We start from the raw sequence: 15,461 nt of genomic DNA, 5'->3' as shown, positions 1-15,461 counted from the left end.
TCGTACATTTTTAAGAGAAAAAAATTAATTACTTCCGTTTCCGGTGTTAAATCGTTTTTAAAATCTGTAAGTGTCATTATGTGAAGATGCATTTTTAATACAAAATCTTTCGTTAAGTGATTTTTTTAGTTATGGCAGGTGAATTTAATTGACTAAAAAAAATGTATATCTAAATTTTGAATAGGGTCAAATAGATAATTTATATTGTGTCAGTTATTAGTGTTACTCAAGCAATGTTATGGGAAGGTTGTCATAGAGACCGATCCAAAAATAAATATGTAACATATTTAATCGATTAATAGAAAAATATCGATTATTTGATTGATAAAAACGAGTGATTTTTGCACTGATTTATTCAGAAATATGCGCTTAAAAATTATATTTATCGTCCACATATCTGGATATAAAACGTCTAAATAGAATATGTTGTTTAGTAAGGAGTGTTTTTTAAATGATGATTCTGAGAAAAGTGTTTTGCTTGAACGTAATTCAAGTTGTATATTAACGAAAATCGATAAAGATGCACCTGTCTTGTACTGAAAAACATCTTTCTCGTCGAACAAGTTAGTTTTCTTAATTTCATAGGCATTATCTCATTAAATTTTTATTAATTTTGGAAAATAAAGTTACAAGTTACTAAATTCAAAATGTGATTCTGCTCTAAAACTATTATTAAAGTCTTTTTCACTCCTATTTCAAGTCATGTTGATCTGAATTATTTAGAGATCAAAGCCTTTACTTTAACAAATTTATGAAATTCCGATAATACGTACAATAATACAGAAAATAATTATTTGATAGTTTTAAAACGTGTTCTAGATTAAAACATGCAATGATATGACATGCAAAAATTGCATTAAAGCGTACAGTACATAAATTATATTATATTTACGATAAAAAATATAATTTAATATATTTTATTTCTATAAATAAGTTAAATTATTTTATTAGCATAATTAATATAGAGAAATGCAGCAAAAAAAACCCTATCCGAATATTATTAATTAATTATATTGCTACTAAGTAAGACTAAACACTTCAAAATTCTTCTCTTCTTGTATGCATCAACAATGATAAGTCAAAAATACATTATTATATTAGAAACATTAATGATCTAACACAATTATTCTATTTTTTATAATGGAAAATGATGTTACTTTAGCACGGCAATGATCAAAAAATAAATAAATAAAACTGCAAACACGGTAATTTTTTTGTAGTTTTTTATTTAATATTTTACATTTACATGAAAAATATTCATGAAATATTCCTATTTTAAATAAAAATGGCGATTCTTAGTACAATTGAAACTAAAGCTTAATTATTTTTGAAGTTTCAATTGAACATTTGGGGATTGGTCATTGCATTTGTCACTTTTTTTTTTTTTTAAATTGGTGAACTTTAGATAAAAGTTTTGCCTTTAAATTACTCATAAATTTTCTTACAGTAAAATAATAACCATTTAATCTAAATATAAAGTATATCTTTATGAAAAAGTTTTTATCTGAGACAATTTAAATTGTAATAAATTATCCTGTCTTAAGGTATGTTGTTATAACAATAAGAAAAAAGTAACTAAAATTATTTTCAGTATTAATTATATTTAATTTTACTTTCTAAATACGAAGTTAAATTTTTACAGATTTTAAAGATTAAGATATAAATAATTTTATCATTAAAAACATGTAATTTCTAGAATTATTTCTAGAAATTCTATTTTTAATACTAATTTTATATGGCAAAAAGACAAGGATTTAAATAATTTTTATATTAAAGTATTAAATGTTTAAAATTATATATTTTACAATTCAGAATAAACAGAAAAAAAAAACAAAAACATTAGCAATTCAATTAAACTATTATAGTCTTGAAAATGGCCTTATTAATAAATACTAAATTACAAAACCTTATCAACATCACCTTTTTTTAAATAATGATTAAGGAATAATGTATAAAATGATTAAAAAAAACAATAATAAAATAATACTGTTATTTCTTTATAAAATACACACAATCATGTATTAATTATTTAAATTTTTTTTACTACAGTTACAATGTTATATTTTTATACGGTTTTAAGTAATGTTTAACCTTGCTTTAATTCAATTAAATTGCTTTCATTTAGTACTTTTAATTTATAAATTTATTTTTATTCAATCAATTTATATTTTCTACGCAAATATATATATATATATATACTGTATAGATAAATATACACTTTAAAAAATATTTTGGTTTCTTTCAGACATTTATATTTTTATAATACTAAATATTTAATAATTTAATCAGTTTATAATATTAGAGACGTATATATAGTTCTAAACTATATTTTACTAATATTTATAATATTTTTCTTGTTATATACGAATACAACCGATGTATCATCGTAATTTGAACTATTACATAGGATTTATGAAAATAAACCAATCAACATTTCCAAAGTTCGTACATTTCAATTCCAAGGACCAATTATTTCAAGGTAGACCTTGAAATAATTGGTCCTTGGAACTGTTTATCGGCTTGTTTTTTTTTTTTTTATTTCAGGTTATACTTTTGCCTTAAATTTCCTCATTTTGTTTTCGTTTTACTGATTAGATATAATTTATAAAAGTAAATTAATCTTAAGCGGAATTTACAACGCGCTCGCATTGTTCAGTTTTCAATATCTCTTTTACACAAAAATATATTCATTCTACATGTTTATGGAACTTTTTAAAAAATATTCACCGAAATCTTTTTTGCGTGTGCAAATATATTTGAGATTTTTTTTTATTATTCGAATACATTTTTATATACAGTATGCATTTTCCGCCATCAATCTCATTCTTCAACGTACTGTACAGATAAGAAAAAGTAGAGAAGAAATAAATATAAAATTATATAATAAATAAATAATTTTTAATTTTATAATAATATTAATAAGATAATTATTTATATAATAATAATTTTTTAAAATATAACGAAAATTTCCATTGCCAAACATAAAAATAAATTTTACCGTTAGGGGGACATCGAGTAAACCGAGCGTTGGACGGAATGATAAGTGTTTTCTAGAAGGTCCTAGAAAAATATTTTTTTGGGATATAAAATATTCAAAAGTAAGTTATTTGACGCTATAATATTTACTTTATATTTGTTTATGAATACTTTCAATGCTTAAAATAATCTAATACGACTTTATGATGTTAATATATAAGGGAAATAATTATGTATTTTGTAATAATGCCACAAAATATTTCACGTGACTTTTCAATTTCCAGATTTTTGCATTATTTATTTATTAATAAACTGCTACCGGTACCCTGCTACCTCTCGTTTTACCTAAAATTTCTTTTTTATTTTCTTTAAATGTAATGGCGATTATTCATCAGTGATTGATGCAATCTGGCTTTAGTTTACATTATGAAAAATTAGGTAATTTAACCATTATATATGAAATTAGGCTACTTTTTTCTGTAATACGTTTGCATTTATCTCTTATTTATATCAAAACGTATTTACAAAAGTGGAATTAAATCTATGTCATCGGTTAATGTTACCCTAGGTATCGAAGATGTCGGCGGTAACTAATTTGGTCGGTGCTTCCGGTCGCCATCTTGTTTGCGCATGCACGCGTGCAAACAAGATGGTGACCGTCGACAATAACCAAAACGCGCCTATATTTAAACTTTTTTTTTCTAACTAAAACATTTTAAAAACGTAAATTTGCTACTTACTTTTTCCCGCGCTTTTGGTTTCATTTCCTACTTTTGGACCGGAGACGAAAAATAATAAAATCACCATATTACCTGAAAAGCATCGATAACTGGACGTAGTGAATTACGAGATTGGATACATCAGTGGTTCAAACAGGATTTGCCTGGAGTGCAATTTCAAACTTATGCAGAACTGACTGCAGCCTCAGTGGCTCGCTGTTTCAGCCGTGCTTTCACGCAGCTGAAGCATACAAATATAACATCACCTAGATTATGAACAGTAAAGGATGAATCACTAACCTCCGGGTGGTCCGTTGGGAGCACGGACAGTCAAACATCACTTAGTGGAAAACTTAAACGGCGTAGAATGCATTGTGAAAGACAAGTTTTAACCGACAGATAAACAGTAAAAACAATTGGCCAAATTTTCTACTCGTTAACTTTAAAAAAAAATTGTACAAACTTTAAAAAAAACACAAACACCATTCAAAAAGATAACAACATGCGCTGTCCGTCTACACCAGCGCTGTCCAACTTATCATAGCCCGCGGGCCATATTTTCTTCACCAAACATTTCGGGGGCCAAGAATGTTGCTGCTGTATTCAGCCAGGTTAAGTGAAGTTACGCAAACTAAATAGTACCTACTTTAAATTCAAATTAGATTTAAATTTTCACATAGTAAAATAATTTTAATATTAATAATAATAATTTAGTAACATAAATTTATTCATAGTAAAATGTACTCGGGGGCCGTAAAAATTATTTGGCGGGCCGTATACGGCCCGCGGGCCGCCAGTTGGACAGCCCTGGTCTACACTATAACCAAACTCAGTTTGCATAATTCCTCGTGTTTTCCGAGTGGAAATTTTTGAAGAAAATTTGCGTACGAAACCGTCAGTATGATAAGCCATTTCATTTCTAAACACGCATGCCATCGAGGTTACTGGAAGCACTGCCATCTTCGATACCTAGGATAACATTAATCTTGTCATCATATGATGATTGGTACCCCAGAATTGTAGACTCCTTGTATGAGCAAAGGAACCATACCTGTACTTGTGACCCTTCACAAGATATTCACTTCCAAAGGTTGGTTTTTACCATGTGTCAATACTACTGCCTATTCTCCATACTCCGTATCGCTGCTCACTATCATTCTCACCTCAATGCTCGTGTGGGCGGGAGTCCCACACCTCCATAAAACTATATAACGTCACATACTCTACAAACAATAAGGTGGGCCACTCAAAGCCAGCATAGTCATGTAGGCTAAATAGTTAAATGCGATAGTCTTGACAGAATAACACAACTGCCGATGGTGTGCGATCTAGAAATAGGCCAATTTTGGAGGCTGTATCTCGCAAAGGGTCAAATGTAGAGGTGTGGTTTTTCTGACTTTTTTGTTTTTATGGATAAGGTCTGCAGCTTTAGTAAGGTCCCAACCGTTCGGAGGTGTAATTGTACCATTTTGGTAACTTAAGCATAAAATATATAAAAGTACAGCAAAGATTATCAAGTAAAAATGTATTTATTCCCAGTTTCAGTTTTTAAGTCAAGGCTAAGAAGTAAGATCTTGTTTTCTTTGATATTGCTTGTCTTTTTAACCATTTAAAAAATTTTTTATGCTTACCACAAACAAAATTTAATGCTTTTGTTTTATATTATATAAACTCAAAACTCTGTACTTTATTGGCGCTTACTAACTTAAATTATAATCACTTTGTCAAATATTTTTAATCAAGCCCATCATTATGATGAAACATCAAATTTGTTTTTTTTTTTTTCTAAAATATAAATTTGTGGTTGGTTATCATTTTGCATATAAATTTAAATAAATAAAATTATGAAAATATATTTAAAAAGTTTTTTTAATTTCCTTTCTTCCATATTTAGTTGTCTTAGAATGTGATGAACTCATTGATAAAATTTTGTCCTGTTTAAGAGTAGATTATTTGTCTTGATTTTTGAATTAAAAATTAGACTTTTTTTATATATTTATAAAAAGTATAATCTTAAAAACCTTAAATCAAATGATACTGTCACATTCAGACTATAAACTGGTTGTCAAGAGAAACTGGAGATTTTTTCCTGGACCTGGAGAAAACTTAGTGGTTTGTTCTCCTATAAATTAATATTATTTTACTAACAAAAAATAAAATCTTTGACTGCTAGTTGTTGATAAAGAAATATTCTATATGTACTTCATTTGTTCAAAAAAAGGAGGAGACAAAATGATCTCAACTCTACCCATGGAATAGTACTAAGCTTATGAAATCCTGTTTTTAAATCTTTATAGTATTTTTTGTATAAAATTTAAAGAAGCAAAAGGTTTATTTAAAAATAAAAACATTGAAAGAAGTGATAAAATTAAAATCTTAAAATGTAGACTAAAATGTATAGGAATTCATGAAAATAATTTAATAATAAACAGGAATTCTGAAGCTGTTCTTAGAAAATTTTTTGACTACTGAAATCATATTCTCATTCGTTAAATTGTTATATTTTGATATACTATAAAAATATAAATGTAGAATAATTTTTTTAACATTAATTAAAACACCGATAATATTTATTTAATATAAATATTGATTTAATTCACCAAAGACTAAATGCATAATTTTTTTATTTGTAAATTGGTTTTTATTTGAGATATATTTTTCGTTCATACAATGTAATACAAAACTTTTAATTTTAAATTACAGGTAGGCCTCCTACAACGCGGTACCTTTAGAACGCGTTTTCACTCCAACGCAGTTGGAAAAATGCAGAAATTTTCTTACAACGCAGTTTACGATATTTAGAAATGAATTATCTTTCACATAACAGAAAAATCGCAACGGATCACGTAATACACGCCGCAGTTCAGTGTACAGAGCTAAATGTCCTTGAAAATAGCTGTTTGTCCATGTTGACTTGCTATTCCCATGAAAGTTTCAGGGGAAGACCAGTTTCTAGACAGATGTGCATCAGTTACCATAAACACTCAAATATATCACTGAACTTTCGATAATTTATACTCTTTCAATAGGTGGGGACTGCAAAAGTGGTCCAAAATACAGTGTAAACTTCTATTGGGTGTATATTTTTAACAACATAGTGAAGGGAAGTTATTTTTTTCGATTTTTACTGTCCACAAAACTGCTTGAAAAAATTTTAGCCATAACAATGTTGAATGAAAAGAAAGGACCGTCGTTAAAAAGGAAATTTATATCTCTTCAAACAAAGATAGAAATTTTGGATCAAATTAAAAATCAAGAGCGGATAGCTGATATTGGTAGGCATTTTAATTTAAATGAGTCAACTATTTGGTCGATTAAGCAATAGGAAGAAAAGATTAAGAATTCGGTCGCATCCAGATCATCTATTCTTGCGAAAAATGTTGCTCGTCTGAGGGCACCTATAATGAAAAAAAAATGGAACAAGTGCTAATATTATGGGTAGAAGATATGAACAAGAAACGGTTGCCTTTAAATAAAAGTGCAGTTAAACACAAAGCCTTAAAAATATTTGATTATTTAAAACAAATGGGACAGTCGTCAGCTGATGAAACCAGTGTTAAATTCGTGGCTAGCAATAGCTGGTTTGAAAAATTCAAAAAACGCCATTCAAACACTAAGTTTTTCTCTTTTTAGAACCAAATCCCAGTTTTAGTATTAAGTTGGTGTCTCCTATAACGCGATTTCTCACAATGCGGAATTTTCAAGGAACGTATCTACTGCGTTGTAGGAGGCCTACCTGTATTTATACTTTAAGAAATCAGCATTTATATCTGTCTAAATCATAGTACAGTGTGTGATCAGTTAACAAACATAATCCATTCCAAGACTTTGTTCGCTATCCGAATTGTTTGTTAACCAATTATCGATTTATCATAGGTTTTAATGGGAATTTAATTAATTTGTTCTGGAGACCCCAAAAATAAAAAAAATATATACTTTCTTACTAATTTATTTATATGTAATAATAAAAATACATACATACACAGTCTTGTATTTTTATTAGTCACGTGTTTTCCGTTTGTGGAGGTTAAAAAATCTGTCTAATGCTGATTGTTTTTCCTCTCTTCTTCGGGATTTTTCAGAAATAATTAATAGCATTGTAATTGTAGAAATCCCCAAGCCTCAATCTGGTTTGGATGCCATTCTAAGACCGTTGTTCTGACATCCTCCCAATTCTTCAAAAGATCTTTAATAGCAGATATCGGCATTAATCCTCCTTTTCAAAAGAAAATGTATCTCTCTGAGTTTCTTGGCATTCTTCTGCTGTCAGATCCGTTTCAGTTCCATGAACATTGAAGAGTTCATAATGGAACCTGAAACAGATCTGACGACAGAAGAACGCCAAGAACTCTTGAATGAAGAAATCACATCTGAGAAATAAAGATTTCTCAGATGTGATTTTTGTTACTCCTTTAACTGCTTGAGTCTTCTTGATTATACAGTATCTTTCTTAGATAAGATTGAACTGTGGCCTACTGTAGACCTTTATTATTATTATTTTTTCATTAATTAATTATATTAAAATAACATAAGTTACATTTCCTGATTTCGCTGAGCATTATCAGGATTTAAAAACACTAAGCAATTATGACAATGAATACAGCATAAATAACAAACATTAAGAGCAAAATTGTACAATGATGGGAGGGCAACAAGGATATTAAACAATGGTAGATACGGAGTAATTACATATACAGAGTTTAGAGTATACATCAAAGAAGGCTGCCTTTAGAGCCATCACAGATATTTTTATATAACGTAATATGCATTAGGAAGCCCAAAAGCAAACATCATACATTAAAGTTGATTGAATGGATACAAGTGTAATATACAATATACTCAAAATGAGTTGTAACAGGTTCAGTAGAGCATATAAGAACATAAAATACAGTAACTACTAGAAGTATTTAGTATAGAGCAATGGTTGCAAGCACAATATATATTTATACAAGTAAACATTTTATGATAAACTAAGATAGTTTATCATAAAAATTAGTAAAAATTACAGTAAAAATTAAAAGTAACGAAGATAAAATAAAATTAGAATCAATTAAGTGCAAGTTAACAAATTATAAAAGAAGCAAACAGCAAAAGTGCAAAGATATCATGGATGATACATATCATATAGAAATGAGTATATATACAAACTATAATATATAATAATAAGACAATCTATATATATAACCCATTCAACAGGTGTCTGTCCTTCCGTCCGTCCGTCCGCCCCGTAACCGTTTGATAACCGACACTAGAGGCGCCCCTATCGTGTGTCATATTTCAAACATTCAAATTAAATTAACAATTTTAATTATTATTTAAATTAACAATATAAATTATTATTATTATTCATTTGGCAAATAAATTATTATTTGGTCAATATAACAATATAAATAATTCAGTATATTTGTAATAGGAATTTATTATTGTCACGGAATGCATGTAATGTTCACTAGGGGGCGAATAACGAAAAACCGGATAGGTTTGAATCACTACGTAAGACGATAAGGTTTGAAATAGTTAAGGTAATACAGTATAAGGTAATATTTTAATATTAATTAACCCATTCAATGGGTAATGGCTATTTGTAAATAACGCCCACTAGGGGGCGTCCCAGGCTACTAGTATAGTATAAAGAAGTAACCTGCAAAGCATATGCAAAATAGGGTTAATTAAAAGAGGAGTACTTCAAGCCAGTAGCATTTAATGCTACAGGTCAGAGGGAGTGCTCCACTAAATGTAACGTAGTATAAAAAAGTAACAATCATTTGCACCAAAGTACTTATGTTTCAGCCACAAGAAAATCCACTAGTAGTTGAGCAATGGAAGTTGAACAATGTTCTCAACACCACTGAACTCCGCCAAGCATCTGTGCATAATATTCTGACACAGTAAGATCCATCAGAAGTTGAAGGAATGTCTTTATGCTGCAGAATTTATATTCGCTGGAAGTTGAAGAAACTTTGTCCACAAATATTAAACACACCACATTTATTTCAATAGCAAGGAAACTACTGTAAATCGCAAAAATTTCAACCGCTCAGCTATAAACCAGTAAACACCGAGACGATCATATCACAATGGTGCACCAGAATAGAACACATAATATAATACACAAGTACACCACAAAGCATGGATTGAAGTAGAGTTGATGCAGAAAACAGTCCAGTAGAAAAATGTTCAAAAGTTCCTTCCAGCTTCAGTAAAATCAGGCAATTACAATAAAGGTAATAACGTGTATTAAGTTCAAACACGAACTGTTGTAGCATGACAAAAATATTTCCACCAGGTATTACCACAGAGAAACAGTGGCAGTGCATCAAGTATATCTCCACAAGTAGAAACCACAGAATTACCCAGAGTGTCAGCCACAAGAAAATGTACACAAAGATGTTAAGTATACTACTGCACCAACTAAAGTCCAGCAAACACAATAACAACCTATATTCTTAAAGTGGTATGGCGTTATCACAGTGTGCAGTCCAATTAGTAGTATACGTTCCCACTAATCGCAGTAAAGTCCAGAAGAAAGTGAAAAAGAATTTAAGTGACATTTATTCTGTAGATGTAGACCTGTTAATCCATACTGCCCAGCAGCATTAGGCATCTTCTGTCCACCTTTGCTATTATACTCTCACCTTTCGAAAAGAAAAACAGACGCAAAACTTAACGAGTGCCTACCCGACAGTCTCACGAATACATAAAAGAATTGTTTTTGTTAGAAAAATAAAAGGCTGGAATTACAAGGGAGAGTTTCAAAGTTCAGAGGAATACTATCCGATCAGTATATACCAGGTTGAGCGTCAATGTCGACGTCTCCCTCACTCCAAAATGTTTTGAATTGTTGCCTGAAGACAAGGGAAGACCAATCGGTATTCATTATTTTACATCACTTCTTTTTGTGTTTGTTCTGTAGGGTGTTTGTTGTCTGAACATAAAAATCTTTCGCGAAAGTGTTCGTTATCCGATTTGTTCATTAACCGATCACCCACTGTATTTTTAAAATGAGTTTTCTTTGTAGTGTATGAATCTTACCTTAAACATATTGATTCAAGTTAACGTTTAAATTATGATAATTTTTAAACAAAACTGTAATGTAGTCTGCTTTTAATAGTGTACATTATATACATATAAAAGGAGATAATGTAAAAAAGTAATATTACTTATTTTGATATTGTGATAAAATATTTATTAAAATAAAATCAACAATTTGATTTTTTAAAGAACAATATCATAATTTTTCATTTCTTTAATCTTTTTAAATTATTTTTCAAACTTTTCAGTCAAACTTGTTGAAATTTGATTAGACAGATTTTATTGCAAAGTATAAATAGTAGTATGTTGTGATTATAAATATGTATAAATGAAAATCAAGAATTGTAAACTTTATAATATGCATCCTGATAGTAAATACAATAAAAATCAAAAACATTTGTTTTCTTTACTTGTGTTTATTAAATTAAAATTCTGTAAATTTTGTATTGCAGGTTTTTAAATTTCATTTACTTCTTATTTTATTTACTTTAATAATCAATTTTTTAATTACATGTTATAATCATTCATACTGACTTCGGGAAATTTTACACTGTAATAATACTTTTATTTTTATAATCTTTGACTTAGTATTGCACATAGTGTACAACAAATATCATTTTCATTTTTATTGATGTCATTTGAATTGTCAGATTCTATTACTAAATTACTATCCATTTTAACATAACTTTTGTTCATATGCTCTTCTGACTGATTCACTTCAAAAAATTTTCAATGATCTTTGAGAGGTTTTAATAATATATATTAGCTATAAATATTAGAGATTTGAAATATATTTATTATGATTTTTAAAAAATTCAATTTTTCTAATATATGAAATAAATAATAGTAATTTATAATATTTATGTTATATTGCAAATTTGTAAAAGTTTTGTCTCGTTTGATATCTTTTCTAGATTAATTTATCATTATGAGTGAGACATCTCAAGAAAATAGAGAAAATAGTTCCACTCCTCAAAGGAGAGGGCTTCAACCTGCTTTGGTAATATTTTTATATGTTTATTATATATACATTAAATACACAATGAATAATTTGCATTTCTTGTTAGAATAAATACTCTTTATTAATCCTAATTATCTTAAAATTACAAATTTAAAGTATTTAAGCTTTACTAGTCCTGGGCTGCACTTGAAAGACAGTTTGCATAACTCTTTATTTAAGCTTCGTGAATTTATTTTATGTTAGTTGAATAATCATTTATTTTTTAATTTCTATTTATTTTAATCTTTTTTTTATACAAGGATTTTTATTTGATATCATTATCAACTCCTTTGAATAATAAACTAGTAAAATTCAAACTCCTTTGAAAAGCTCATTACATTGGTCTTGTTTAATAAATATTGAATGAAATTGATGATTTCAAGTTGGTATTTGATATGAAGATGAATAAATTTCTTGAAAGTATTTATCAAATTTTGCAGAAAAGACATCTACAAAGTAAGGAAAGCTCTTTATTTTTATAGTTTATTATTTCTTTCTCCTCTTCCCTTTTTTTTTTAGTCCATTTTAGTTGTTAATTCATTGCTTATAAATTTTTCTTATATGATATGAAACTTTCAGACTTATAAGCTGAACACTAAATTTTCAGAGGCCCAATTTTTGGAAATGCTTGAGTAGTGGGTCCTATTATTTCGACGACGAGCTGTTTGTCTGTTTGCTATATACTCACCAAGTTTCGTTCGAATCGGAGACCTAAACATCTGGCCCTCCCCTTTCTAGCAATAGGAATTCGCATAGGAATTTCTTTAATGAATAATTCTGAACAACACATTTGATCACAATGTTTAAACAGTATTTCTCAGGTTCTGTCATGTCAAAATTTTTGTTTTAATCTAATGAAAAAAGATCAAAGTGAAAAAAAGTCATTCCAAAACATTCTCCAAAATTTCTGTTGATAGATAAAAAAATCCCAATCTGGAAACGCTAGGCAGCATTGCATAAAACTACTTTTGCTTCTCAACATCACTTTTTACTTTTCTTCCCGAATTTGCTATGTGTAGCACAGGACTCCCATTGTACAAAGCTTGACATTTTGCTATTTTTCCTGAAGTATGATTTGTGATTCAATTTTATGCTGAATGTCAAAACAAGCAGACTAGGATTTTATTACCACTTGCTGTTGCCAGTGTTATATTTTTATTGCCACTTTAATAAAAATATTAACAAGTGGAAATTTTGGCTCTGTGCGGCTCATCCCCTGCACATGCAGTTATTTGCCAAGCATCAGTTTGTTGTGGAACAATGGATTTTTTTGTCCAAGATCAAGAAAATGGACAATTCTCTTGTGCTTCTTTTTTTATAGATATGAGTAGTTCATATCTGTTAATGAAAAATAAGCTTAAAAATGATGTTGGTGGATAGTATCACTTCTTCAAAGCAGAAAAATATCAATGTGAAAAAGAAGGGACTTTTTTAAAAAACAACACAATAAAACTATTGCAAACAAAGACTAAAAAAAAATAATTTCAAAACTAGAAGACTAGATCTAGTTTAAAAAAGACTAAAATAGCAATGCTGATGACCTAAAACAAGATAATACACTAATGTGAGCACAAATATGTGGATGGACATCACAAAGGCATGGAAGCAAATATTCATCTCCTTTGATTCTGCACAATTTACCAACAGGAGTCAGGAAATCGTGAATACTGATCATTCATTGTGAGTAAACAATCTACACTACTCAGTATTCACTAAATGTTTGCTCAGCATTTGGCAAATAGTGAATGTATAGACATGACCTTGCAAAATGATACTGTATAAGAAATTTAGATATATTGGCAGAATGACCTTTTTAAAGTAAAAAGGTCATTTGAAAAAGGTCAATCTGACCTTTTTCAAATTATATAAAAGTTATTAGAGTATCTGTTACTATGATCTGAATAAACAGAGTGAGAATTAATAAAAAAGAAAAAATACAGTAATTAAGAAAAATTAATTATGTGTTTGTTTCTTTTTGAAAAGTTTTCTAAAATATTACAATAAATAAATTTATGTTTTAAATCAGACAAACACAATTTTATTTGGTTAATTTTTTTTTTATATTGGTGTAGTTATTAATAGTTTTAATATTTTTGTATCTCAATGATAATTTGAGTGAAGATTTGAAAGTTTGTTATGCTATATTGATTTTAAACTGGCTATTTAAAAGCTTTTAATATGTAAACTATTTCAGTCTTTCTGAAGTTGTAATTAAACATAACAAAAATACTTGAAGAATGAGAAATTTATTTCATCATAATGTATTGTACATAAAATGATATTCACATTTATAATATTATATAGTGTGATGTATTGGTATTAAGCAAAATTATCACCTTTTTAAATATTCCAGCAAATAATTTAATATTGTAAAAACGTTTTCGATTGTCTTTAATGATCTTTATCAGTTAAATAATAAAGTAAAAAGGTAATTGGTAATTTTTCGTATACAGGGTGCATAGGAAAGTCCCTTTAACTGAAAAATTCTTGCGAACAGAGAGAGCTACAGCCATGCAATTGAGGTAACGGTATAGTAAAGTGATTACGCCCAACCTAATGCAAACGACAGCAGCGCTCCTAGTGGCGAAATTTGGAAGATAGGCAGTGCAAATTGAAAACTAAAACAGATAGAGCAAACTTTTCAATTAGAAAGTTTTAGAGCATCGATTACTTAGTACGAAACAATATGTGTTTCACACGGATAAGATAAATTGTCGCCTGTATACCCAAAAATGTCTGAAAACGATGCACGCTATTTTGTGTAAATATTTGAAAGGAATAGCCATAGGTATGAAGAAATATGCACAATTTATTGCATAAAATACGTACTTACATCAATACAGTTTCATAACATAGCGAACTTTTCGAACATACTTGACATTAACTTGTTATCACTGTGTGACAGTTTGCTTTTCTGTTGTTTTTTTACGTGATGTTATCAAACTGTATTGAAGTAAGTATGTTTTTTATGCAATAAATTGTGCGTATTTCTTCATACCTATGGCTATTCCTTTCAAACGTTTACACAAAATGGCATGCATCGCTTTTGGACATTTTTGGGTATACAGGTGGCAATTTATCTTACCCGTGTGAACCACATGTTGTTTTGTACTAATTAATTGATGCTTTAAAAGTTTCTAATTGGAAAGTTTGCTCTATCTGTTTTCGTTTTCGATTTGCACTGTCTATCTTCTAAATTTTGCCACTAGGGGTGCTGCTGTCGTTTGCATTAGGTTGGGCATAGTCACTTTACTATAATGTTACCTCAATTGCATAGCTGTAGCTCTCTCCATTCGCAAGAATTTTCCGGATAAAGGGACTTTCCTATGCACCCTGTATATATATTCTATATATCATTTTCTAATAAAAAAGTATTATATTGATTCATAAACCAGTTTTGTGAGTAACTTTATTAGAAAACATAACAAATAAGCTAATTATTAAATAACATTTAAATTGTTTTCTATAAATTATTTAAGGAAAACATTTTTGACTATTATGTGAGCATTTTGTGATATTCAGCAATATTTACATGCATTTGCAATTAACCAGACAAACATTTTAACATTTAATTTAACAGTTTGAATTAAAATTACTAATAATAGTTTTATATAATACTGACAATTAAATAGGTTTCTGGTAAAACTGATTTTTGATAAGCAATAACTTCAGCAAAAACTGGAAATTTGTTTTCAAAACTAGTTTTGAACAGCCAGTGAAAGCAGTGTCATTAT

General features: G+C 28.7%; 1 protein-coding gene across 1 annotated transcript in view; it reads left to right on the top strand.

The window, feature by feature from the left end:
- The window catches only part of LOC111635528 (transmembrane protein 33-like), a 64,803-nt gene that overhangs the window by 3,628 nt on the left and 45,714 nt on the right, over positions 1–15,461 (top strand). Inside the window, exons 2-3 of the mRNA XM_023380517.1 lie at positions 3,005–3,098; positions 11,642–11,727. Coding sequence (XP_023236285.1) covers positions 11,656–11,727 — 72 coding nt within the window. The 5' untranslated portion in view covers positions 3,005–3,098; positions 11,642–11,655. The remainder of the gene's footprint in view (positions 1–3,004; positions 3,099–11,641; positions 11,728–15,461) is intronic.

Source organism: Centruroides sculpturatus, unplaced genomic scaffold, assembly GCF_000671375.1.
Source record: "Centruroides sculpturatus isolate CEXI.00-Female unplaced genomic scaffold, Cexi_2.0 scaffold1041, whole genome shotgun sequence".
In the NCBI taxonomy this organism is placed as follows: domain Eukaryota; kingdom Metazoa; phylum Arthropoda; class Arachnida; order Scorpiones; family Buthidae; genus Centruroides; species Centruroides sculpturatus.
This window is presented reverse-complemented; position numbering and strand designations above follow the sequence as displayed.